Raw genomic sequence first — 26,794 nt, forward strand, 5'->3', positions numbered from 1 at the left:
GCACAGACAGGAGGACAACAAATGCATGTGTGACTCAGAGTGGCATTTGTCTGCAGGGCGTATGTACACACACCCATCCCTGCCTTCTTGCTCACCAGTACATGGATCATTTCTCTCTCTTCTGATCTCTTCCAGAGTACCCAGTACTATGACATGCGCTGGTCATGTGAGCACCTCATTATGGTGTGGATCAATGCTTTTGTCATGCTCACCACACAACTGCTGCCATCCAAATACTGTGATTTGCTACATAAATCAGCTGCTCACCTGGGCAAGTGGCAGAAGCTTGAACATGGGTCCTACAGCAATGCTCCACAGCACATGTAAGTAGGTTAGAGGATAAAACCACTTAACACCTTTTTACATGCTGCTGATCATGTTTATTTGCTTTGTATGTCATTCTTGTTCTTGGCTTTGAACACTTAATTTTTAGTTTTTGTCTACGTGGGTGCTTATCATCCCTCTAAACTGAACGCAGGGAACATTAACTCATTTCCACCACCATCCCCAGTCCCCCCTTAAATGCCTCCTACCTTTCAAACTACCCAGTCACTCTAGAATGTGTAATTTATTTCCCAAGCTGTAATCTTGGAGTTTTCTTTTCAGTCCTAACCCTTTGCCCAAATTCAAAGAGTCATGACATATTTTTAATTTTCTTTAGAAGACTGTGAGATTCATCTTCTCATCTTCATTGCCACAGCTGAATAGCTGCTAGCTAATTGTCTTATACTTAGGCAGCTGGAATTTGCTTCTCTCATCTTTTCTTTCTAATGTATATTTGTTCTAGTGATTTTCCTAGCCAGCATTTTAATTAATTTATTTATTTTTGCTTTTTGGGTTTTTTGTTTTGTTATTGTTGTTTTAGCCTGCATCTTTAATTGTGTTTTTCTTTTCTTCCTAAACTCACTAACGAACGTTGCCCTGCTTTTCCTAAATTTAAATGAAAACTGTCCCTAAGTGAGTTCTTTCTGAGTATTCCTCTCATTGTGTCCCCCTATTAGTCATTTCTCTGCATGGTCCCTGTGGTCCAGAATGACTGACTTTAGAACCCTTTTATTCACTTGCTTCTGAGCCTTTCATCATGCCTCTCTCTCAGACCTGGACCATCTTCATCTTCCTTTTATAATTTGAACATTTCACAAATTTCATCACCTAGAAGTTCTTTCCTAATTAAGTGGGACAGATTGAGGTGACATTCCCTTCCCCCTCCCCCTCAGAGTGCTCCCTTCAATTATTTGCCTTGATGTCTGATACAGATTAGCACAGGCCTTCAAGCCCAGGAACTGAAAGAGATTGGGCCAGGCTGAAAAGAAACCCGACTGTGGGCAAAGGACAAATTTCAATAAAAATTGAAAATACAATCCACAGTACTAGTACTGTACATCTTCAGGCTCCTGATGGCACATGGCCATGAGGTGTATCATCACTTTAATGCTGGTAAGTGTGAGCAAGGCCGACGGAACATTTTCTGAACTGGGAAAGCTTCAGGGTGCTAGAATTTATTTTTTCTTTAACATATTTAAAATGCTGTCCCAGTTCTTACCCTAGGAAACTAACCTTTCCGAAGTCAGGAAGAGATGAATTAACTTAGATTTTTTTAAAAGCTTAACCTGAAGATCCCCATCCCCACCCCAACTCCATTATGTTGGTGCTGGAAAGAATGAAGCTTCTTCCATAACTTCTTTTTCCTAGAGAAACCTCTATAAAAAAAACCCAAGAAAGTGGTAAAAAGAAAAGTCTGTGTGTCAGTACCTTGTGTGTCTCTGTGTTCTTCTGTATAGCTTCTCACATATATGAAGCATTTGAAGTGTGTGATAAATGAATAGATTTTCTGTAGCTTTTTGGGATGTAATTCTGCAGTAAATGTCATGCTAGTTTGATAATGTGTGAATTTCTCCACTACTCTTATTACCATCCACTCTCTCTTCTTGTTTGTTCCCTCTAGCATTTCCACCAATAGACTCTGCTCACTTGGGATTGAGGTGACAGTCCACCTGGTTACACTGGATTTTCTGGCTCATAGATGCCTTTCTTACACATTTATTTCTGCTTGTTCTCCTAAGCCTCTTAAGTCCTTCGACACTGAGTTAACTTTGCAGTTTCTCTCTACTATATAGCAATGAAGTTATAATAAATCCTTTTTGACTACTTCCAGTTTGACCATGGAATTACTGTATTTTCAGAATTCAGGCAGAGGAAGCCTTGAATACTTAATCCTTTCCATAGAAATATAGCTGGCCTTGCCAGACACTGTCTTATCTGTAATTGCCAATAGGCTAACATTGCATTTCTTTCTCCCTTAGTTGGTCAGAAAATACAATATGGCCTCAAGGGGTGCTGGTGCGACACAGCAGGTGCTTATATAGAGCCATGGGGCCTTACAACGTGGCAGTGCCTTCAGACGTATCCCATGCCCGCTTTTATGCAAGTACCGCTTATTTCTTTTCAAACATAAGCTTAGGAGTAAGTGTTAGGAGGTTACTCTGTGTGTAAGCATCTAGCACAGTGTGTAGCACATACTAGGAAATTAAGACAGGGTAATTATTTTACTACTATAATGTCTTCTGTCCTTTGGAAATATCTTCTGAAAGGCAGATTGAAGGTGAAATACTTATATCTCAACTTTAATAGCTTGAATGGTTTCTCTAGTTACATTGGAATTTGTTGAGTCTAGTATTACTTGAAACAAGTACGCAATTATTTAAGACATCCATTTTTCATCTTACAACTTTTATTTGTAATAGTTTGGTTTAGTGGTGTCCTTATTATATCTGTGTATCCTTAAGCAATATTTAATATAGTAATAATGTGATGGTTTTATTTTTTGGTATTTGTCGTATATATCATCTCCTTAAAATACTTCGACTTCACTTTTGAAACTCAGACAAATGCCATATCTGTGGCCTTTTACCTTCTCTTGGATTAAAAGGAAAAAAGCCTTGAAAGTTTAAAAGGAAAAAACAGTAGACACCCACTGAATCCAGTTTCTGTTCCATTTGAATTTACACCTTGGGTTATATTCTATTTGATCTTTCACTTTTCCAGAAATTCTGGCTCTAGGAGGGAAAAGTACTTGTAAGAGAAAGGCCAGCTGATTGATGGGAGTGGGGAAAAGAAGGTACATGCAAGGAACTGTTTTTAGTAAAAATGTACATAGTGCAGTGCATTGCCTTTGAATGGAGATCATATTCTGAAAAAGAATTGGAGATTTTATTTATTTATTTATTTTTTAGATACTTGAATCCCTTTCTCCCTCCCATCACTCCCTCCATCCCTCCCAGTTCCTTATGAGGGTACTTGGATTTCCTGGTTCTGCAGGTGTTTGCTACTAAGGGCCTTTTAATTAAATACTGGAAACTTGCATCAGGGCAGGATGCTTATAAATAACATGGTAGAGGAGGGTGGGGCAAGGTGAAAGGCCTTTGAATGAGGGACATACCGTAATCTCCTAGACTCCTGTGGGATTGCCTTAAGATGGAGGAGTGGACTTAGGTTACAACTACATAAGCATTTGGTTTCTACACAGAATATTTAATTCAGCCAGCTGAGTTCCACAGGCCATTAAGGACATCTGTTGGCTCTTGCAGTCCCCTGGAAACCTACAGTAACCAGATAGTTTATTAAAATTTTCTGCTTGAAATAGAAGTATTTTCCTTGCTAGTGTTGGACAGCTGAAGAATCAGGTGGAATCCATAGAAGAAAGATTAAGGAAATTAACTTATTACTGATTTTGCGTGACCAAAGTGAATCAGTGCTTCTCAAAGTGGTGGTTGGGTCACTTAGAGTCAGAATCTCTGAAGGATCCTAGGAATTTGCAGCATTTGCATATTTGGAAATGATTCTTAGGCACACTGTTTAAGAACACTCACTTAAAATGTGCCTATTACCTGTAGCTCTGGCTGTCCTCACATTTTTACTCATTCAGTTTATAGCTTACCTGCACATTTAATTATAATTGTTATAATTGCCACAGAATCTGAAATTGCCTAATTTTGTTTTTAGAATGTTAATTCTGAGCCAATTTTATACATGATATTACTGGAGATCATGTAATAAAACCCAGGTTAAACATGTTCTTCCTCCCACAGAAGGATCCTGAGAACGCAGTTACCTTTCAGAGCTGTCATGATTATTTGATTTTATTCTCAGATTCAAGTCCTGAGGTCTAAATTATTCTTTTAGATCTGATATACTACCATTACCACAGTTTGCAATCTTTGACCTCTGTCTTCTTATTCATAATACATTTTTATTAGTCAACCAGGATTTAGCCTCTTAGACTGAAGAATTTGATGGGAATGAAAACAGTGAGGTCTGTTTTTAGCCAAACTCTAATTCTGACTAATTTTTCCTCCCTTCCTCATTGTTCTGTCTTTGTTCACCCTACTTTTCAATATCCAGAAAAACTGAACAAAATAAAACAGACAGCATGGTGGGTAACTGTTTGTTTGTTTGTTTGTTTGTTTTTTAACATCTTTATTGGAGTATAATTGCTTTACAATGGTGTGTTAGTTTCTGCCTTACAACAAAGTGAATCAGTTATACATACACATATGTTCCCATATCTCTTCCCTCTTGAGTCTCCCCCCCTCCCACCTTCCCTATCCCACCCCTCTAGGTGGTCACAAACCACCTAGCTGATCTCCCTGTGCCATGCCGCTGCTTCCCACTAGCTATCCACCCTACGTTTGGTAGTGTATAACAGTTTAAGAAAAAAATTAAGAAATTACTGTATTTATATTTCAACTTATATTACCACTGCTCCCTGCAGACTTGTCTAGTGTAGGTGTTTATGTCTTAGACCAGCGCACAAACTAACAATGATTTTTGTATTTTTAAGTGGTTACATTTTAAGTGGTTATGAGTTACCTACATATAATACCCTCAATTTTTGTCTCTTGACTTGAGAGTCTAAAATATTTCCCATTTGGTCCTTTATCCAGCCCCTGTCTTAGATAAATAAATATACTTTTGGTTATGTCAAATAAAATATATATCTAAGATAAAATCTAGGAAAAATTTTTGAGGCAGAGTTCTTTTGGATATAATCCCTTTTCATGTCTCAGGGGCGTTGAAATAAAATGTATTTCATTATTCCTTGAGCAAAAAAGAAAGGGTTTGGATCTCTATAGCAAGAAATAGCCTGATTGATATAAAATGAGCAGATCTGCTTGTTAGTGCACATACGAGCCTGTAAATATGAAATGATTTTAGAAGAAAAATGTGAGAATAACTGCAGTTTTTTCTATGAAATAACATTTTGCTTTTTAACTTCCTTACAGTTCCTGTTTCATCGTCCATTAAGGCTGTTAAATCTGCTTATCCTTATTGAGGGCAGTGTTGTCTTCTACCAGCTCTATTCCTTGCTGCGGTCGGAGAAGTGGAACCATACACTTTCCATGGCTCTCATCCTCTTCTGCAACTACTATGTTTTATTTAAGCTCCTCCGGGACAGAATAGTATTAGGCAGGGCATACTCCTATCCACTCAATAATTATGAACTCAAGGCAAACTAAGCTGCCTCTCAGCAATGAGGGAGAACTCAGATAAAAATATTTTCATACGTTCTATTTTTTTCTTGCGATTTTTATAAATATTTAAGATATTTTATATTTTGTATACTATTATGTTTTGAAAGATGGGAAGGGCAAGGGACATTAAATGTATCCGTAAACAAGATGATGTGATCTTTCATGTGTTAGTATATTTGAATAATATACAGAGGAGAGGTGTGCCTCTCCAGTAAAGAGATTGATTTGTTTGTATGGCTCTGGAATAACTCATTCACTTATGAACACATCTCATATATCACTTGACACAGTACCTTTTGTGTGTCTTCCAGTCTTTCTCATTATCTTTAGTCCTTAGCTGGCCTTATTGCTACAGAAAGAGAGAGATCAGTGGAGTTGCCTGACAGTGCTCATTGTCTTTTTTTTTTTGATTGGCAGATAGTTTTGGAATGCATGGGGCAAAAGTGGGTTTTCGTCCTGGTGGGGTTCTCTTTGCTGCCTACTGGGAGGAAGCATTTCTAAGGTAGGAACTCAGCGTTCTATCTGCCGTATGACATTTAAATATACTTTTGTGTAAGCTCTTACCCTGAAACAGGATATTGTTCTCATGTTCCCTGTTCTTTCACTTCTTTTGCTTGTAAAGATTTTTCTTTTATTGTTAGCTGTTTTGAAAGAATACTTCTTAGGACAGAATAGAGTGCCCAGACTTATGAAGGAGCTGGTGTGTGACTAGATCAGTGGGAGAAGATGAGCACAGATCCCCTGGGCTGGGGTCTGGGCAGGTTGAAGACACGAAGTAACTGGAGGAATGGATGCAGTCTAGCAGCAACCCTGCTACAGTGGCATGTTTAGAGTTATGAGCAGAAGTGAAATGTGAGAATTTACTATTTTGTCCTCAGGTAGTTTGATCTGTGTGTGTTTTGAATTTCATACTCCAGAACCTTCATGTCTGTGAGCATTAACCCCTTTCAGTCCATTTTCTTGAGAGGTGATATACTTAGTTGATGTCACTAGTCATCTGAATTTCTGAGGCCTTGTCTTGAGAGCCTGAAATATATTCTCATGTGTTTTCTATGCTCACTTTGGCTTTTTTACACTGAAACACAATATGGCTTATGAAGTAAAAAAAAAAAAAAAATCACGTAATTCATAAACTGGCTCTGAAAACAGTTCTTGCAGAAGAGTTCCCAACAGGTTTTGAGCAAAGGCAGCATTGTGAGGAGTAGGTTTGTGTACAGCTACCCAAGGTGACTGCTATGTGTAACCATTGTTTCCTTAAATATTTTGATGGATACACTTTTTTTTTTTTAAGTTACATTATTTGGCAGTCAATCTGAGTGTATTCAGTCATTCAACAAATACGTGTTGGCCACTAGGCACTATTTTATGCACTGGGGATATAGCAGTGAGTGAGAAAAGCAAAGGCCCTACCTCACAGAGCTTACCATGTGGGGGGCGGAGGGGTGCAAAATATGCTGTAAACAAACATAATTTAATGTCTTTTGGTAGTAGCAATAGGTGTGGTAAAGTGAAAATTAAAAACAGAGCAAGGAAATAGAAAGTGTTAGGAATGGCATTGCTAGAAGGCATCTCTTTTTTTAAAATAAATTTATTTATTTATTATTTATTTATTTTTGGCTGCACTGGGTCTTCTTTGCTGCGCTTGGGTTTTCTCTAGTTGTGGCGAGTGGAGGCTACTCTTTGCTGCGGTGCGTGGGCTTCTCATTGCAGTGGCTTCTCTTGTTGTGGAGCACAAGCTCTAGGCGTGCGGGCTTCAGTAGTTGTGGCTCGCGGGCTCTAGAGTGCAGGCTCAGCAGTTGTGGTGCACGGGCTTAATTGCTCTGCAGCATGTGGGATCTTGCTGGACCAGGGCTTGAACCCGTATCCCCTGCATTGGCAGGCAGATTCTTAACCGCTGCACCACCAGGGAAGTCCCTGAAGGCATCTTCAAGGAGATGTTTTTTTTTTTTTTTTTTTTTGCTGTACGTGGGCCTCTCACTGTTGTGGCCTCCCTGGCTCACGGGCCTAGCCACTTCGCGGCATGTGGGATCCTCCCGGACCAGGGCACGAACCCGTGTCCCCTGCGTTGGCAGGTGGACTCCCAACCACTGCGCCACCAGGGAAGCCCGAGGAGATGATTTTTGAGCAAAGATCAGATGAAGCAAGATTGAGGAGAATTCCATGTTACAGTAACAGCAAAGTGAGTGCCCTCAGGTGGGAATAATTTTGGTACATTGGAAAAATAACAAGATAACCAGTGTGTTGGTTGTTTTTGTAAAGTGGTTCAGCCTAAATATGGTGGTTCTTGAGTGGGGGAAGGTGGGAAAGCTGCCATCTCAATATTCTTTCCTTAGGGTCTTGAAGATACGCTTCTTTTGACTAATATTTTGGTGAGATTACTTGACAGCTAAGAGCAAAATGGGTGGCCTCGGCATAAAGATGTCTCATCACGATGGCCCCAGATTGGTTCTGTCATTGAAAAGTAGCCCAGATAACTGGGCTAATAATAGACTAGTCTATTATTAGAGATGATAGACTAGTCTTGAAAGCTGACATGATTCCTCCTTCTGTTTGACCTGTCTTGGCCATATTCTAGAGAAGTAGCACAGGAGGACCAGATGCCAACCTGGCCAAACAAATGAGTGAATATAATAAAAATTAATTTTGACTAAAGGAATTGCAAAATGCCCCCCTTCTCCTTTCAGATATGACAGCATCAGGGAGATAAAACCCTTCAGTTCATCATGCTTCTACCCATTTTAGCTGACATTTTTAGGTGCCACATTCAGATGGGGAGAGAAGAATTACTAGTTACCTGTGTATCCTATTACTTAGGGATCATGTGATATAAAGGACACCATCTTTGTTTAGTGATGGGGGAGATGCATGCCCATTAAAGAATGGCCTTTTTTGGTAATTGTTAAATATTGGGAAATGGTGTGTGGAAAAAATGGTATAGCAAAAGATCAGTTAGATGAACTTGGGATACTGGAAAAGGAAAGAAGATGCTTGACCAGTTGTCTGGGTGGCTTAAGGTGAGTAAATGTGTCAGAGTAGAGGAGTGTAGTTCACAGGCATTATTAGCATGATGGAAACGTTCCTCAATATCCTGTTTACTCTGATTCCATGTTTTATTCCCTAAGCTGCTTTCCCTCCCCTCTCTATCAATTACCTCCACACCACCTCTCTCATTTCTATTTACTGAGCAATTACTATGTGCTAGATACTGCTGAGTACCAGAGATACTCATGTTCAGAGTGCATTTACTAGAAGGCAAAAAAGTAAATCAATAATTGTAACACAGATGTGCTCAGTCAAGGAAGTATATGCAAGAGACAGAATTAATGCAGAAAAATGATCAACTTTGCTGGGAAGCTGCAGTGTCAAGGAATGCCTCACTGCGTCAGTAACACATGATGCATTTTGAAGCAGCACTAGTTTACCATAGAGATGAGAGAGGGAGGGAGGGCTCATGCAGTGTGAACAGAATAGGCAAAAACTCGCATAGATTTGCACTAAGTTTTTAACTAATAGTTCAATAATGCTAAAGAGCTAGGCAAGGAGTAGATTACAGAGGGACTCGAGTTCCACATTAAGTGGTTTGGATTTTTATTATCTTGTAGGTCACAGATTGTCAAAGGAGTGATCCTTGGGCACTGCATCAGATCTACTAAGTCAGAATCTTGAGGGTGACGCCCAGTAATATATACTTTTCACAGGCACTTCAGGTAATTCTTAAGTGGACGGAAGGCTGGGGACTTTTGTAGAGAGAAGCTATCTAATGAGAGATTTTAAGCGGAGGACTTAACGATGACCCAAAGAGTTCTCAGGTCAAGGGTTCTGGAAGTGTAATTTTTGGACCAGCAGCATCGGCATCACCTAACTGGGAACTTGTTAGAAATGGGAATTTTCAAGCCCTAACCCAAACCTAACAGTCAGAAACTCTGGATGGATACCTAGGTCTGTTTGAACACACTCTCCAGGGGATTTTGATGAGAACCACTATCCTGTATTAGATAACTTTGGCAGCAATATATAGGATAGGTTTGGAGAATGGGGGGATATGAGACTTAAAGCAGGGAGACCAATTAGCCAACTATTTTAAAAGTCCATGTAAGAGAAAATGGGAAAAGTGGGGGTGAGGTGTCATCACTGTGTGATAGGAAAAGCCACGGACATGAATAAGATAATGTAGGGAAAGTATGTACAGTGAAAAAGGAAGGACAGAATTCTCATGAATAACATTTAAGGGCAGAGGAAGAGGAAGCTTTCAAATGAACCAGACTAAGGACATGGAAGTCCAAGAGATGAGGTGAATTAGAGTTTCAAGAAAGGAATGATTACAGTATCAAATTTAAAAGGTAAGTCAAGAGACTAAGAATTGACTGTTGGATTTGGTTGTGAGACCACTGGTAACTTTAGCAAGAGAAGTTTCATGAAGCAGTGAGGGTGGAGCTCAGGTTGCAGTTGGTTAGAGTAGTGAATTGGGAAGGAGCCGTTTGGAGTAGCGCTTCTCCTGAGTTAGAAAGGAGTTTAGGGACACACATGAATAAGGGAAGTGGCAGTGTATCTGATAGCATAAACTTGTGAAGTAAGAAGTAATTATGTTTTTGAAGGAGTGGTCCATCTGGGAGGGGGAATAGCCTTTGTGAGTGTTGGGAATGAGGCCACTGCTGAGGTGGTAAACCATAAATTTACAAAGGCTTTCATCATGGTTTTACGATTTTCTGTAGTCTAACTCAATAGACACAGTAAAAGTGTAGTAAGATGGGTGGTAAGAGTCCTGGTCCTGGTTTGGAGGTTTGCCAAGCAGGTATAGCTGAAGGACTAGTAGCCAAGGGAGTTATGAGAATAGCTGAGATGACGCACCTTGGGGTCTGGAAAGGCTAGGGAAGAAGAATGAAGTCTGGTGGGGGTACTGGCCATCAGAAAGAGCAGGGCTGGGTCAGGCATTAGTAATCTTGAGCAAGTGGAAGGAATAAAGGAGCAAAGATAGGAGTTCTGAGAAGAATATGGGAGTTCAGGATCATAGAGTTCTGGGTTATGAAACAGCTTGATGTGTAACCCTGGAAGCAGATGGTCAAAATTCAGTAGAGGCAAAAGCTGTAAGTAATTGTGGCAAGGGTGTAGGATGAGTTTTCCTCAGGAACGTTGAAGTCATCCAGGATGATGATGGGACCGGAGGTAGAGAGGAAACGGAGTCTGGTGCCGAAAACTGGGAAATCTGGCACATGGACGACATCATGGCCACAAAGAACAGAAAAGGTAAAATAGCTGGATGCCATACATTTCAGTAATGAGATATTTGCATGAGATGGGAAGAAATGGTGCAGAAGCAGGAGTGGGAAACTGGATAAAATTTCTGGGCTTTTTGTAGTCTGTGTAATGTGGGAGAGATGGGCAGGGAAAGAAGTGTCCTCAGGTGAGTGTCAAGTTTTACTGAAGTCTAAGAAGTGGAGGCAACGTTCGGTGAAGAGATTCAAGGAGAGAAGGACTAGAGGAACTGGAGGAAAGATTAGGAGTGAGGGGAACTGTGTGTTCCCAGTTTGGCAGCAGGGAAGGGTGGTAGGCTCACTCAAAGAAACAGGAGTGTGAGGATCTGGGAGTATATAGGATAAAAGGCATTTATGGCAGCAGTGAAGGAACAAGAGCAGGCCTGAGTGGTGTAAAGTTCTAAACAGAATATTGCCAAAATGCTAGAATTTTAATACCCTTGGCAACAATATTTTTCACTGCAAATATCACCAAGTTGTGAGCCTAGGCTATATGATTGTTTCTTTAAAGGACCTGTCATTTCAACTCATTTGAGTGCCTCTCTCTCCTCCCCCAACCCCCTTCTGTGATAATATATGCCAGGATAGCAAACTTTTGCTTTTTTTCCCTCAGAGCGCCATTAACAAAAATCACTGAAAAAAATAGTCCTCCCTGACTAATTCAAGAAATAAAAAAATTGAGTTCACATCTTTGCAGGTAGACCCACATAACTCCTTAAGCTGTGGAGTTTTGAGAAGTAATAGCTTTTTTTCCTTTTCATTTTTCATGACAACATCCATTGATTTATACTGGGTATCTTGGGTGACATGTATGATTGCAACAGTTAAGAGAGTGAAGTTGCAAATATTTGACAATTATTAAGATGTAAAATAACAAAGCAAGAAAATTTTACTGAAGCAAACGATCAGGACTTGTGCTGTGAGTAGACCAAACCTTGAAGTAATAAAAAATGACATCAAACAGAACAAAGTATAACAATGAACCTGAATGCATAAAGTCCACTTTTCCTATTATTGATTTTGCTGATCCGTGTCCTCTAGTTCATAGTGCTGTCATGAGCATTATGTTTTATATCATTTATTAGAGTACATTTTTAAAGCATAACAATCTGTTTTAATTACACTTAAATGTCTCTAAGGATAGGTTTAATACTTATGCTTTTTTAATCAATAGAAAAACATTTTGATTATATCTTTGGAAACATATTTGTCAAGCTCAACAAACAGCTGAAATCATGTGGCTTTCTAATAGACTTCTTTGAGAAAGTGCTTTACCTTACAGAATTATAAGCCAGGAAGTACTATGGCATTAAGTTAATGCAAAGCATTGTGATTCATCCAGTAAAACACATGGCTCTGTATTTCATAGGTTTCTTATATGTAACGACATCCTCCTCCATCCTCACAGAAGTGATCCCTGCATTGCTCATGAATTTCAGCGCTACTAAATGATCTACTGTGTGCCAGCTGATCAGTGGTGGCCCCAATTTTATACTCTCTGGACTTACCCTGATCTGAGGCACTCACCCTTCTACCATCTCCCATTCCTCTCCGTGCTTGGAAAGGTGCTTGCTCTCTGCTCGTCTGACTTTGCTAGGAAAGGTGTTGACAAAGGAGGACACACGCTCTGTCATTCCACATTTTGAACTGACCTTCCTGCTGGAAATGCCTGAAATCATACTCCTGGCAACATTTAACCCCAAGATTCATGTTGTCATCAGATAGGACAGGCCATGGTAGAATGTAGTCCTAATCAATCCTGGTGGGAATTGGACCTACCCTGAACCTCTCCCATTCCAATCCCAGACAAATGAATCTTAAAGGTTTCCCAGTAGCTCTTCAGGCAGAACACAGGGCCTGTGTAGACCATCGACTGACCCACCCAACTTTAGGCAAATGTGACTATGATGTGCAAAACATTAGACATGAAAGTAACAATTTATCTTGGACCTATGACTTCATCGTCAACAGGAGTTAACCCATTTTGTGATGATGGAAGTGTCTAAAACCCCCTCTCAAGGAGTATGGAACCCTGATGTTACCTGGCTCATTTGCTGAGATGCAACAAGACTTCACAGCCAAACTAATTAAGACCATGCAAAACCTCAGAACTATTTATTCTTAGTTACCACTCTCTAAGTTTTTAAGTGATCAAAGCAAAATTCTCAACACCTGAATGTCTTCCTGGTACCTTCTACTGGATTTGTAATTGTGTTTAATTTGATTAAAGTCAGTAGGTAACTTGAACACTATTAGCAATCATATTAAAGGATGCTAAGTTGCTACCTGTTTTCCCCTGCTGCTTTCATTTGGTAACTTAATGGTTCTAGATCTTGCTCCTGGTTGCTAATAGGCTGTTTCATTTGCTACCATCCCTCTCCCCTTTTTCATTAGACTCATCAAGAATTTCAGAGTTCTGAGGTACCCAGTGCAATATTACTAAGCTCTTGATAAATATTGTCTGTTGAGGATGATGATGCATACATTTTTAATCTCCCCAGAATTCAGAATTTTGCCTTGCCCAATATTTTGAATTTTAGGGCTTAGATTAGGCTAACAGTGTCTTAATGGGGTTTTTGATCAGGACCCTTCATATTCCATTTGAAGCAGAGAATAAAAACTAAATTCCCTCTACCTGCTACATTTTGGCAAAAAAGAAAAAAAAAGGTTGGCCTGGGAGGGCCATTTTGCCAATAAATATAGGTTATTATCTTCTTAGGCAACCATTAACACTGAAGGAAACATTAGAATATGCATGCATTTCACTTTAAATTCAGCATTCAAAATCAGCCACCCCCATTTTGATGACTCATAGTTTATTTGAAGGTGCCTTTTGAGAATTTGTTTCTGTAGCCCTTTCTAGGGCACCATGTAGATCCTCCTATAAATAGCAGCACCTCTTCTCTCCTTCCCCTACATGGAAGCAGGCAGTCTTATTTCCATCCAGCCATTCTCAGGGGGTTCATTTTTCAGTCCCAAGTGGATGACCAAATAGGTAATCTCAGGAGATTTGGGGGGAACAATTTCAAGGGGAAAATGTAATGAGTTTTCCTTGTCATGGAAGGGAATTTCATCTGTGCCAGGCTAGCCCCAGCTCACAGGAAGTTTATGATCATGGAGAGGTCCATACTTCAGCAGCAGGACACTGACCAAGAACGTGAGTCAGCTTCCAAGGCCTTCTGGATTGATTGGCTAGGAAAGCTCAGAGTAGGGATATCTCCAGACAGTGTCACACGCACTGTGTGTGTATGTGATGACATGTGGATGACATCCACACACACTTATGAAGATGATGCTACCAATGAAAGATGTCAGAGTCTAAGGAACATGGCAGTCATTTAATCTACATAGGGGCCTCAAGTTGAACTCACTTGTTAATATGTAAATGGTGGCTTCTCAGTCTATCCTCAAAAATATATCCTCTAAGTGTTACAAAAATTTTAAATAATCATAAAATAGCTTAAATATTTCATTACTTGGCTCAGAGTTCTGATGGTGAAGCAAAGTGCAGTTCCCTCCCTCTCTCACATCCTAACTGGAACATGGTCTTTATCAAAATGTAGACACCACAGTGTACTGATATTGACATAAAGCCTGTCTGCCACATTTTCTGATAAGGCAGAAACGTACTTTTCAAATCTCCCGAACACGGCTTTCCTCGTCTGGCAGCACTATATTCCTTCACCTTTCTTGCCTAGGGGAAAACTGCTATACCTTAGGACTTTTCTCATGGGTTTACGTCTCCTTGGCTGTTGGTCCAATGTCTTGCTCACCCAATGCAAAAACCACTGACCAGAGGCCTATTAACTGCTCCCCTTGCTCGCTCAGGGCCCTCTGAGCAGAACTCGTCAGCTGCCTTGCCATTTCTCTCTGTCACAGACACTGGCTTAAAAGGTATAGGACAAGATTTCAAAACTCTGTAAGGCTTATCAGGGAAGAAGGGAGCTTATCGGGGAAGCTGTTGCAGGATATCAGCTTCCAGTTTCTCACTGGAGGAGGTGACTTCAGTTCAGCCCCTACCCAGCCCATTGCCAGCCTTGGTTGTGAGGTCTGCCCAGAGGTACTGCTAGCTCTTAGAGAAATGTCTGCAGTGATTGAGCTTCTGGACAGAGTTCAGCCAGCCTTGAACCTGAGAAGAGGTGCATAGAGCTAAAAATAGGTCCTATCTTTCTTTGTTTCTCAAACAAGATAGTTGTCTTAGAAGGTTTGAAAAGTGTTGATACCCTCATGGGTTTTGCATTGACAAGGGCTCCTGTGAAGCCCTTTCTGGAAGAGCACCAAAAATCTGCCAGCAGGTTATGTTAATTCTCCTTCCTCTCTCCAGCTGAAAAGGAAAGAACCATTTGAAGTTCTAAATAACTGAAATAAAATCAGATTGGTTTATTGCTTCTGCTTGCATATAGACAGGAGAAGAGCAAATTTGAGTGCCTGGGGTGGGTGCTGGATGAGGGGGATTATGGAAGGGGGAGGGGTGTCTCAAATCTGCTCTTGACCAATGGAGGGGGAGGGAGGAAGGAAGGTACCCACTGGCTAAAATGAAATACATTTTCAAGAAGGGCAGCTCTCACCAAGCGGGAGTGATGGCCACCCTGCAAGGGTTCTTCCCGCTCCTCTTAGGGCTCCCCCCTTATCCTCTCTGGTACTCTGGTCCCAGCCTAGTGTGGAAGGAGAGTGAAACTGAACTAGAGGTGTTTTCTTTGAAAGTCCCACCGATTTAAACACTTAACGTTTGGAGGGTAGTTCTGCCTATGTGTGAGGCTTTTCTCTATGATGACAATCTGTTCGTGAACTCTGATATTGAAAGGAGAGCAGTTCACTACCTCATACTAAATGAAGATTTAGCACATTTCATTGAGGTAACCCTCAGCTCAGCCCCCACCCTGCCCGACTACTGGATTTATAAATCACAGGGCAGGGTTGTGGCAGCTGGAGTCCCAAATTAATAAAAGCCAGAGCCAGAAAGTCTTCTTGGATTGTGCCAGTCTCAGAGTTTGCTCTTGACTATAGATTCTGATTTTCTATGCTGGTATATGGAGCCATCTGGGATAGATCTGCAGGGATTCCAGGGAAAGCATGGCTATATTCACCCACTTGGATGTCTAAGTGTACGTTAGTTTGCATTTCCAAACCTGCTTCTACTCTGGATAGTACACTTTTACAAAGCTTATCAGAAAACTGGTCTAAAAGAACACATGCTTTAAAGAGCATTAAAAAGCATGAAGTAAATAGGAGGCCTTCAAACCTCAATAGAAACATTTTTCAACACAGGCAAAGGATTTCTCTTTCTTTCAAAAGACATTATCACATCCAGCTCTCAACAGTACTAGATAATGGCAATGGGGGAGTGATGCAACTTATAAGCCCCAAATATCACTGGAGGCCAGCATTTCATCCTTTTCCCTAACCTGACTTTCCCCTGCCTGCTCAAATAGGCTCATTTAAATGTCATCTCTTGGTCCTTCCCTTGACCTCTCTTCTGGCAAATGGCCTAATTAATAAATGGTCAAAAGGCTGAAGAAAGAGAAGAGGCCAAAATAAGCCCAAACTTGGATAACCTCTGCCTGGAATAAAGGCAAGTTGCCTCTGTAATAACTTCCAGATGAATCATGACATTTTCTCAGACACCAGCAGGTGAACTGATGTCATTCTATTTGCCTCCCACTTCTGCCATCCAGAATCACTGATCTCCGCTGGGGCTGGTAGAAACAGCTTGTTGAGGTCTCCAGTCTCTGGCCATTCTTAGGGATGGTCATTTTATTCCTAAGTGTTACCCCTTCTGATGTGACCCATGTGTTTTCTGCCAACTCCCCACAAAGAAGGCCAGGGGAAATTGTCTGGGTGGGACTTCGGATAGGGGACAGCAGGACCTTGGAATCTGTCACTGTAGATGAGGGGGGCGGGTGGTCCATAATGGGGAAAGGAGGACTGAATAAGATTAGGCTCTGAGGTCTTCCTGGTCTTGACCTGTGGAAAGGCTTAGAACCCCCTGATGGTCGCTCTATTTTTGAAGAAAGAAGGTTGTCCCCAGATGGCTCTGTCTCTGATGTGCGCTTCCTACATTGCACTACCGCATCCTGAGTGGAGAGCAGGTTAACTAACCCTGGTTCTGGAGAAAGGGTGGATCCCTCGCACAGGCGAGATGCAGTGGCATCCATTGGCAAGGACTCAATGGCTGCTGTATCTTGCTTTGGTTTCTCTTCCTTTGGGCTTTCCAAGGAGGAGAGAGAATCATCTTTGGCAAGTTTCTGAGAGGTCCCACCAGTTGAGCCAGGCTCCTCTTGGCTCCTCTCCAGGGGCTGAGCCCCACTCTCCTCTGAGCTCTGAGAGGGCAGGGGCTGTGGGATCTGGGTGTACTGAATCTTGGGTGGGATGACTGGGACTGCCCTGGCCTGGCACATTTTGACCATGAAGGAGGTTCTCACAGCTGACACACTCACAGGAGCTGAGTTACGGCGGCCCGTCAGGGCATGAGCAACAATGTCCAGGTCCTGAGAGTCCTGGGAGTAAACCCTCCAGGGGTCTACTTTACACTGAGATGAGGTCATCCATGTGATCTTTGGGTCTCCTGGCTCAAAGAGCTGCATTCCAGGTGGACCAAATGAGGCCACATTCTCAAACCGGAAGAGGTCAGTGATGGGAATGGCAGAGTCCAAGTTGAGAGAAGAAGGCCTGTTTTTCCCCTTTAGGGGCCCACATTCAGTGCTCTTCAGCTGTAACTTTGGGGGATGCTCTCCAGGTGAGGTGCTGTCCTGCACACCCGGTGAATTCTCCTTGCTGTTTTCTGGCCCAGGATTACTACCTTGCTCAATTTGAGGGTTGTGTGGCCCCAGGTGTGTCCCCAGTTCCTTTCCCTCTGCTAGACTGACAGGGCTGGATTCTGCTGATTTGGGCTGCAAACCACCTGGTCCCTTCTGGTTGTGAGGAACCTCTGTCCTTTTCAGGCCAGAGAACTCTTGAAAGGACCTCATGGCTTTCTCATCCCATCCAGTAATCTCGCTCTTGGGTGCCAAGGGCTGCAGAGGGTTGGAATTCCTCTCTGCTTCAAGATTAGCACAGCTGCTGGAGGAGGAACCCTCAAGAGTCCACTGGCTCTTAACCATGGTTTTGCCATCTAGAGAATGGCTCTGGCGAAGGCTGGGCCTGTGGGAAAGCCTCTTCTCCAATCGGTGGCCCTGGGGGCCCTGCATCTGGGCCTCTTGTACATCTTTAAGGGTGGGTGAGTGCAGGGGACTTGTCACCCACTGGGGCTCCTCCCAGGGCTCCACCATCTCCAGGCCATGCTGGGCAATATCTGTCACAGTGTCATCTTCATCACAGTCTGAAGGCTCCTGTACTAAGTGGGCTACATCCTCCTCTCCTTGTGGGAAAATCTCAACCTCCCTGGTTGGGCTTGGAAAGCTAGAGCCTTTGCCCTCAGGAGCAGCATTCTTTGAATTTTGCTTTTCACTTTGTTCTGAAGAGGCCTCCTCTCCCTGACAAAGACTGGGGATCCCAGGGCTACCTTTGGACTTCAGCTGATCTATATATGGATTTGTTCTTAAGTTCCCAGATGAGTCTTCTCTCTCAGGGCCACCCTTCAATAGCTGGACTGGAGGCGCCTCCTCCAAAGGAGTTGGAGGAGGAGCAGGCAGGAGCAGAGGAGACAGATTCCCTGGGCCCCCCACCTCCACTGTTGCTTGTGGAGAAGAGTTCTCAAATGGAACCATTTCCAGAGGAGTCAGGCTGGCCGGGTCTGGGCGCTGGCCCTTTTCAGGCTCGGATCTATGGAGGATGCTGGTTGTCTCTGACTTTTCTCTATTGGCTGCTGCGGAAGTGCCCTGTGTGCTCTGATTGGTTGGATCCTTAGTCCATTCCTCCAGAGGGGCGGAAACTGGAGCTGGGGTGGAGCCACAAGGCAGGCTCCCAGGAGGCTCTGGGGAAGCAAAAGGCCCTGGACTAGACTCAAGAGTAGGCTGAGTCGTGCCGGTCTTTAGAGCAGGTGGTGGCAAGGAGGAGAGTTCCTCCTCAGATTCAATAATTTTCAGCTCTTGTTGAATCTCAGGCCAGATCAGGGCGTTGGCTAGATCATCTTCATCCTGAAAAACATCAGGAAACTGATTACTTAGAACCAAAGACTCTCTCGGTGCGGACATCCGCACTGTTTCCCAGGGAGAGTCTAGGGACTGGAGCAGTGCTAGGGGCTCCTAGCACTGGGGCTAGGAGCCCCAGTTAGCTGGGGGCGCTAACCTCAGCACACAAAGGATACAGCGTTAGTAATAACTGTGGATGTTTATTCATGCTTACCGTGTGCCATGACATCATTAACTGTATTTTCTTAATTTCCCCAAGAACCGTAAAAGATAAATACTACTGTAATTACTCCCATTTTAGAGATGAGGGGAACCGCGTTCAAATAGATTAAACATTTTACCAAAGCCACACAGCAGCAGACCAAGATTGAATTCCAGCTCAGTCTGCCCCAGAACATAAGCACTTAATCCCTGTGCACTGTTGCCTAATAAAACAAACCAACCTCTGATCTCATATAACCTCAGGTTGACCCGATGGCTCACAAGAATGAGAGTCTCCCAGTGGAATGAAATGTTAACTCTTGTCCTGACACCTGCTTTCCAAATAAATAAAAATAGCCTTCCCCTCTTATTACCAAAGAAATACATATTCCACATGGAAAAAAAGATTTGATACATATTAAAAGAAGGATGAAAAACAGCAAAATGATATATTCCTACTACCCACAGATAACCACTGTTAACTGTGATGGGTGCCTCCTGCTCCATCTTATTTTTTGTCCTGGCCTCCCCTCAAGTCCAGCTTCTCTTTGTCCTCCTTGGCTCCTCCCTTTCCCTACACAAAGCCCACAGCTGCAGAAAGGAAAGGGATGAAGGGAGGCCTGGTCAGGGCCAGGGAAGCAAATTTCAGTTCCTTTTGTTTCTTATCTCAAGGCCTAATTCTGTCCCGAGGAGAAGCAGTTTGGGGAGGCATTTCTCTCCTGAGGGGCGGACGGCCCTTCTGGCAAGTCTTACATGCCACCTGACATCACTTCTCCCCTGGCTCTGATCACATGTCATTTCACATTACAGTTAATTGGATGCTTGTCTTATCTTTCCCAATGGACTGTGAGTTCCTCGATCAGGAATTGTGTTCATCCATCTTTGATTCCTCAAGGCCAAATGATGCCTGGTATATTGTGAGTAATTGCTCAATAAGGGGTCTGTGAATTTAAGTGGATTCATTGTTTTCTTTTATTTCCTTCTGATAAGTTTCCAGGAGTAGGATTACTTGGTCAGAAGGCAGGGGTGTTTTTGAGATCTAATTCTACTATACTGCATTTATCTGTGTACATTTCTATTTTGCCTACTAGACTGTGCCCTCCTTCAGGGCAGAGGCATCTCTTTACTCTCTGCAGCTCCTACATTATCGATCTCTTACTAAGAAACAATACATTTAAATAAATAAATGAACATCTAAACTCCCCTCCACCCCCAGTCTGCCACTTCAGTTAAGTGGACCATAGTGCATGTTTCGCTCAGATCAGAAACTCATGGGTTGTCCTTGATTCTTCCTTCTCCCTCACTCCTTATCCAATCCTTCACCAAGTCCTATTCACTTGACCTTCCAAATAGCTCTGAAAGCCTTCCATTTCTATCCCCGGTTCCCCCACTCTAGTCTAAGCCACCATCTTTTCTCACCTGGTCTGCCACAGACTAGCCTTCTAATTGCCATCCCTGCCTCCTGTCTTGCCCTTCTCCAAGCCATTCTCCTCACAGAATAGAGTGACCTTTAAAAGATAAAATTCTGAGCAAATCAGGAGAGTTTCCATAGCCCTTAGGTTAAGCTCCAAATCCCTTCCAAACAACCCTGCCTGACGTGGCTCCTGCTTTGCTCTGAGCCTCACTTTCTCTAGTCCACGTTCCCGTTCTCCAGCCTTGTTCTTCTTCCTTGAATGTTTCGTGCTCTTTCCCATTTCAAATTCATGGCACATCTTACGCTTTCTGCCTGAGAGTCTCTCCCTTCCTACTCTGCTCCCTACCCCTTTCTCCTAGCTAAGTTCTCAATCTAAATATCTGTTCTTCAGAGAAGCCTTCCCTGACCCTTGTGACCCCCCCTCCTCCCTCTGACTAGGTTGCATCCCCCTGTTATATGCTCCCACAGAACTCATACTTCCATATCACCCTAGAAAAGACTTGGTTAATGACCTTTCACCTACTAAGCTGTCAGCTCCAAGAAGACAGTGATGGTGACCGTCTTGTACACTGCAGTGATCCCAGCGCTCTGCAGAGTGTCTGACACAAAATAGGGGTTTCATACATGTTTTTAAATGAATGAATGAATTGCCACTTTTACTTGTTTCCATGAATCCAGCCTGGTTCTCCTTCTAGCATTAACTTTATCTGCTTCTCAAAGCAATGTCATTCATACTTGATCCCTCCCCACATTCAATCCCCATAATACTCTTTGCAACCTTCTCCTTCTATAAATACAAACACACCTTACAGGAACCCTTATTCAGCCCTCCGGAGGCCACTGTGGTGTGCCTGCACTGCCCTAACTCCCAGTCCACAGGCCTTTTGTGCGTGTCCCAGAAACCAAGTTCATGGAAGCAAGTTGAAAGGCAAAGTGTTTTCTTTTCCCCTTTGGCACACTCCTCCAGGTCACAGAGCTATTTCTCAAATGCAAGACTCCTCCCTGGATGTCCCTGGAAAACCTCCTCACAACTTCATCTTGAGCAAGAGTATCTCCCCCGCAAAAGACGTTGGAAAATCCCACCTCTAAAAAGTGGAAAAGGTTTAGTACGCTCTGGCATCATGTTTTAAGTTCTCCAGGGCCATAGGAGGAGGGAATAGATCCTGAAAATCTTACAGAAGATTTTTACAAATAAACATAGACAACTGTCCATCCAGGATGTCTGGAAGAACAGAGCTGGCCCCCATGAATCGTCATCACGATTGGGACCAGGACACGAGAAGCAGGTTTTGTGCTGCTTCCGGGATTGAATGTCATTACATTCCCAGGACATGTTACTGGTTTATGGTGACTTCAGGTCAGAAATATTTAGAGTTGAGTCGGTCCTAGGGAATCTGAGCTGGATGGTTACTTTGTATCACCATAGGATCCCTGACAAGTTCACTGCAAAAAAATCCCAGACCTGATTAGAAGGCTGTGCCGTAAAGTCCCTTTGGCAGAAACTGGTTCTTCAAACAAAGAACAGCAACAAAAAACTTTAAACTGTACCAAGAGCCCCTGGAAAAAAGAGGAGCCTACTGGCTGGACCAGGCAGTGAGTCCACCTTACCATCTCATGGAGAAACACTGCTTCCGCTCTGGCCCCAGGGCTCTCCTGCAGAGTGCTGGATTCCACCTGGCCAGTCTCTCCACCCTCCTCCACCGCCTTCTCTGCATCCAACTTCTTCTCTAATTCACTTGAATGTCGAGAGCCTAGGGAGTGTTCTGAGGTTTTCTTCTCCAGTTGGCCGCCTGGCTCCTGGGGAAGGCCTTTGCTGCATTCCATTGCTCTCTCTGCATCTGGTCCTGGCTTAATATTCTCAAGAGCTGCCTTCTTAGGTACAGATGCTGCAATGAGGATGAGAGTTATCAGTGGAAGGAGACTCCATTCAAGAGAGGCCATTCCCCACACAGTCTTTGTCCTGGACCAGTTCTGTGTCACATGGATGGAGGGAATTCTCCCAGCTCACTGCTCCCTCACATTTCTTTACCCTTTCCTCCCACCAAATGATCTGTCCTCTGATCCCAGAGTCTCAGACTGTTGGAGATGGGAGGGACCTCGAAGATCATCTAGTCCAGTGGTTTTCAATTGGCAACCATTTGCTCCTCCCCTCTCCAGGGGACATTTGGTGATGTCTGGAGACACTTTTGGTTCTCACAACCGGGTGGGGGGGAGTGGCTACCAGCATCTAGCCGGTAGAAACTAGGAATGCTTCTAAATATGCTACAAAGCATAAGACCGCCCCCCCACAGGATTACCCGGTCCAAAATGTCAATAGTGTTGAGGTTGAGAAAGCCAGTGCTAATCCAATCTTTTGCCTGTTGCCTAAGGTCACAGAAACCTGTGATTTACACCAAGCTACAAAGATGTATTATGATTATGAGTGCAGCTTCCCGTGTGACTCTTCCCAGGGGTGATCTGCACATCAGTTTGGATATATCTTTATATATAAAGTGATTAAGCTCTGATCTTAAACATCTACCAAGACACTAGAGAGGGAGGCAGACTTCATGTTTGGCCCCTACTGCCTTGCCTGAAGAAGGTCCTATTTCACTGTATAAGGCTGTTTCCACAATGTAGGATTACAGACTCAGTACTTAGCACAGTGCTTGTAACATAGCAGATCCTCAATGATATTATTATTGTTTATATTGGAATTAAAGAAACCTGAGTTCAGATGCTAGTTTCTCAATGAATCTTGTAACCTTGATACAATGGCCTAATAATATATAATAATATATTACAGGGCTGTTGTGAGGATAAAGTAGATTAGAGAGGCAAAGCACTTAGTACAGTGTCAGACATACAGTAGCTCAGAAAAGTTTACTGGTTGAGAATGAACTCTTCTTATTGTCACTAGTTATGCTGGTGACTTAAGGCCTCTGACCACAGTGCTGGCTTTGAAATCAGACCCAGTAGTAGCATCCTGATGTCAGAACTAATAATGCTTCAGAACTGACAAGGTGCTATTTTCCTCTGCCCATCACTTAGCAGGCTTGTTTCTTGAAATTTAACTTAATTTTTGAATATGTAAAACAACTACAGAGTTGAAAAGTTAAAATTATATAAAAAAGTGGTCTCAGAAAAGTTTTGCTTTCATGCCTGTTGCTTCCATTCTGTTCCACACCCCCACTGTCTCCTATGGACAACCATTTTTACTAGTTTCTGGTTTATTCTGCCATAGTTCATTTTTGCATATATAAGCAGATACTTGTACCATATATTTTTTATTCCCCACCTTTATTATACAAATTATAGCCTGTGATTTATACTATTCCATGTTTTGCATTTTTTTCACTTAAGAACATATCTTGAAATCTATGCCATATTAGTAACATAAGTAGGTTAACTGTTCTTTAGGATGTGGGCTAGTTTGAGTTCCCCTCAAAGTAGAGCCTGAGCCAAGGTCCTGGCAGCAGGTCGCTTATTTGAAAGGTGGTCCCAGGAAGCAGGAGTGAGGAGGTGAGACAGTGATGGAGGAAAAATCAATAAGTGGTTACCACAGTGAGCAACCAGAACTCAGTCCCTGGTGACCCTCTGAAGAACCACGAGGAATGTGCCCCATAGTTATTCCACCAAAGGGTGTATGGCTGGGGCATTAGTCCCCTGACTCCCATCTCCTGTTGGGTGAGAGCTGCCTCAGTTAACTCTCCATATACTCCTGGGCTTTCCTGAGCAAGGGCTGGGTGAGTTCCTCCCTTCAGAAAAAGCCCCGAGGCAGAAAACCAGAAACACAAGGCAGACACTTCAGATAAAATGCCTTCTGTGTGCAAAGAAACTGTCCCCCGCAGATGAACAAGAGTTTGAGGAAATGGTGCCGGGCCCACAAAACTAGGGACTCCATGGGACTCAACTGTGAGTGATGCAACTTAGTTATTCAGTCCTTCTCCTAAAGGTGGACATTTGGATTGTTTCCTGTTTTTTGCTATTACAAATAATGCTGTGATATGCATACACATTTTGTACTTGTGCAGCTGTTTATTTAGAATAAATTCTTGGAAGTGAAACTTCTGGGTAAAAGGGTAATGTGTCAGTGATTTTTTAAAAAATATTTTTTTCCCATTTTGCTAAGAACTCTTAGTTGGATGTTTGCCAGTGTCTCTTTTTGTAAAGCTCAGGATCTTCCATTCATTGACTGTGGACTTTTAAAGTGAGGAGTGGAGGAAGGGTCTGCATGACATGTGAGCTTGTTCAGATCACTCACTGTCCTGCAAAAATCAAAGCCCTCCTCACTCTGGCTCAGCCACACATCCACTCTTCTCCCACTCCCCTGCGTGATACTGAGCAGACCTGCGACCCCTGAAAGGCCTTATACTCCCCTGCTCTGGTCCTCCCTGAGACTCGTCTCTAACCCAGTCTTCAAGACGCTAACCTAATATCACCTCTTTTGGAGCCTCCCCAGGCCACACTCTCCTTCCCTCCACTTCCTGCAGCACTCACTGTAATAACCCATGCGGTGCCAAGCCATCAGGTTACCATTTTCTTTTCACTTGTATGTGGTGCCCATCCCTGGGTTAAGTTCCTCAGGACAGAGGCGGCATCTATGTCTAGAAACTATCTTCTAAGGGCCCAGGAGCCCAATACATGTGTTTGCTGGATACTTGTAAGCTATAAAAGAGTCTCTGTAGCTCAGAAGGGAAGGGCATTGTCAGGTTCCCAGCATGGGATCCTTTATGCATGAAGTGGGTGACCATGGAGACAGAGACTCCTAACGGTCCCCTAGTATCCATTCTCTTCCTCATTTTGAAATAGAACCTTCCCTGCCGCTCAGGTTTTGGTAGGTACCTGGCCATCCAGCCAGCGATGCTTCTCAGCCTCCCTTGGTCAGCATGGCCATGTGAGTTTTGGCAGATGGGATGGAGGTGGAAGTGACGGGTGCAACCTCTGGGTCCACCCTTAAGTGGAAACTGCTTGGGCGCCTCCCCTAACCCCCTTCCCACAGGCAGGAATGTGGTGGTAGTGGGGGTTGTTGCACTCACTTTGACCACACAGGCAGGAACAACACCCGTGGGGATGGCTGAAGGAACCTGGGACCTCAGAGCATCTGCCCAAGCGCATCCACCTACCTCTGGTATGCAGGATAGAAATCGACTCCCATCTTGTTGGAGCCACTGTGTTTTGTTCTTTATGTGACAGCACCTTGGCCTCTACCTTAACTAACAGAACCATGGGTTTATGAGATAGGCAAAACATATTTTTGCAGGTAGACTCCTGTTTCAGATGCACTAAAATATAACTATTTAAAAGAATTCTTTTGTACATTCTTCACTAGAAGAGTGAGGCAACTCCTAATATCTCTTAGGGTAATTCTGGAGTTTGATTGATCAGGCCTCCTTAAATTCATATGGTTACTCTGACCTCCCTCTAATAAGCATTTCTAGAAGGGAACCCAGAGAGTGTTAGTTGTAGCTTGTAAGTCAGCCCTTTCAGAAGGATCCAGTTTGTGGTCCTTCCCCCGCCCCCGCCCCCCAACCCGAGGATGGAGGTTACCAAGACGTAGCCTTGAATCAGGTAGAAGTCAGACAATTAATTATTATGACTAATTGAATAATCCTTTTCTTTTCATTCAAAGCGATCAACAATCTAACTTTCAACAGTTTAGTTATAATGAAATACTTACTTGGTATCTCTTACTTTTTGGGTTGCACTGGAATTTTGCCTAGTTTGGCCAAAAGCAGAAGAACGGGTTTGAGCAGAGTGACTAAAAATTTAAACCAGGTAACCTGGAAAATTGTCTTTAATTCTATTTCTTTTATCTATTGCTACTGTACAAAAGAAAGAAAAAATAATTTATTAAGGAAGGTGAAGTTCTTCATTTGGAATAATTATGGAACAAGATAAGTAACCTACGTTAACCTAACTCCATCAGAGAGAAAGGTGAGGGGCCCTCCGCTGTCGCTGAAACTTTTGGCATCTCCCTCTGGCCATTGGTCCTAGATCCACGTGGCTGCCTCCTACAGGGTCGCTTGTTCTGCCCTGGCTGCCACTAATCACAGGCAGGGAGGCAGACTGGAGTCTCCATCAGTGTCTTTCCAAGACCAATTTGATACAGACTGGGTATTCTGAATTACAGAGAGAAGGAAGGAGAGAGGGGAAAAAAATAACAGACTGTCTGCCAAAGACCCCTTGGGGCCTGGGGACACTCTCTTTTGGAAAGGACAGCCAATCACATAAAAACCTTTGGAAACACTTTTTTCCTCAAAGGCTGTGCTTCCTCTTCTAACCCTCACTCTGTTCCACCCACAGCAGCCCATGGAGCATTCTCCAGACAGGGCATCACTTAATCCC

At 43.0% G+C, this 26,794-nt stretch overlaps 2 protein-coding genes across 6 annotated transcripts in view; one reads left to right on the forward strand and one right to left on the reverse strand.

Annotated features, from left to right (window-relative positions):
• TMEM39A (transmembrane protein 39A) overlaps window positions 1-5,761 on the forward strand; it is a 29,993-nt gene extending 24,232 nt beyond the window's left edge. Inside the window, exons 7-10 of one of the 5 annotated variants that reach the window (XR_010840776.1) lie at window positions 136-323; window positions 1,257-1,437; window positions 2,304-2,424; window positions 5,283-5,677. Coding sequence is in view for 4 of the 5 variants with exons in the window: in XM_059064744.2 (XP_058920727.1) it covers window positions 136-323; window positions 2,304-2,424; window positions 5,283-5,516 (543 nt within the window). In the remaining variant the exon portion in view is untranslated. Of the gene's footprint in view, window positions 1-135; window positions 324-1,256; window positions 1,438-1,945; window positions 2,147-2,303; window positions 2,425-4,401; window positions 4,433-5,282 lie in introns of those variants that run through there. The other 4 variants (XM_059064745.2, XM_059064744.2, XM_067034546.1 and 1 more) reach the window with 4 other exon arrangements.
• Window positions 5,762-15,143: 9,382 nt separating this feature from the next.
• ARHGAP31 (Rho GTPase activating protein 31) overlaps window positions 15,144-26,794 on the reverse strand; it is a 110,782-nt gene continuing 99,131 nt past the window's right edge. The window contains exons 11-12 of the mRNA XM_059064730.2: window positions 22,076-22,353; window positions 15,144-18,858 (exon numbers count right to left, since the gene is read on the reverse strand). Coding sequence (XP_058920713.1) covers window positions 16,426-18,858; window positions 22,076-22,353 — 2,711 coding nt within the window. The 3' untranslated portion in view covers window positions 15,144-16,425. The remainder of the gene's footprint in view (window positions 18,859-22,075; window positions 22,354-26,794) is intronic.

The sequence above is a fragment of the Kogia breviceps genome, chromosome 5, assembly GCF_026419965.1.
Source record: "Kogia breviceps isolate mKogBre1 chromosome 5, mKogBre1 haplotype 1, whole genome shotgun sequence".
In the NCBI taxonomy this organism is placed as follows: Eukaryota; Metazoa; Chordata; class Mammalia; order Artiodactyla; family Physeteridae; genus Kogia; species Kogia breviceps.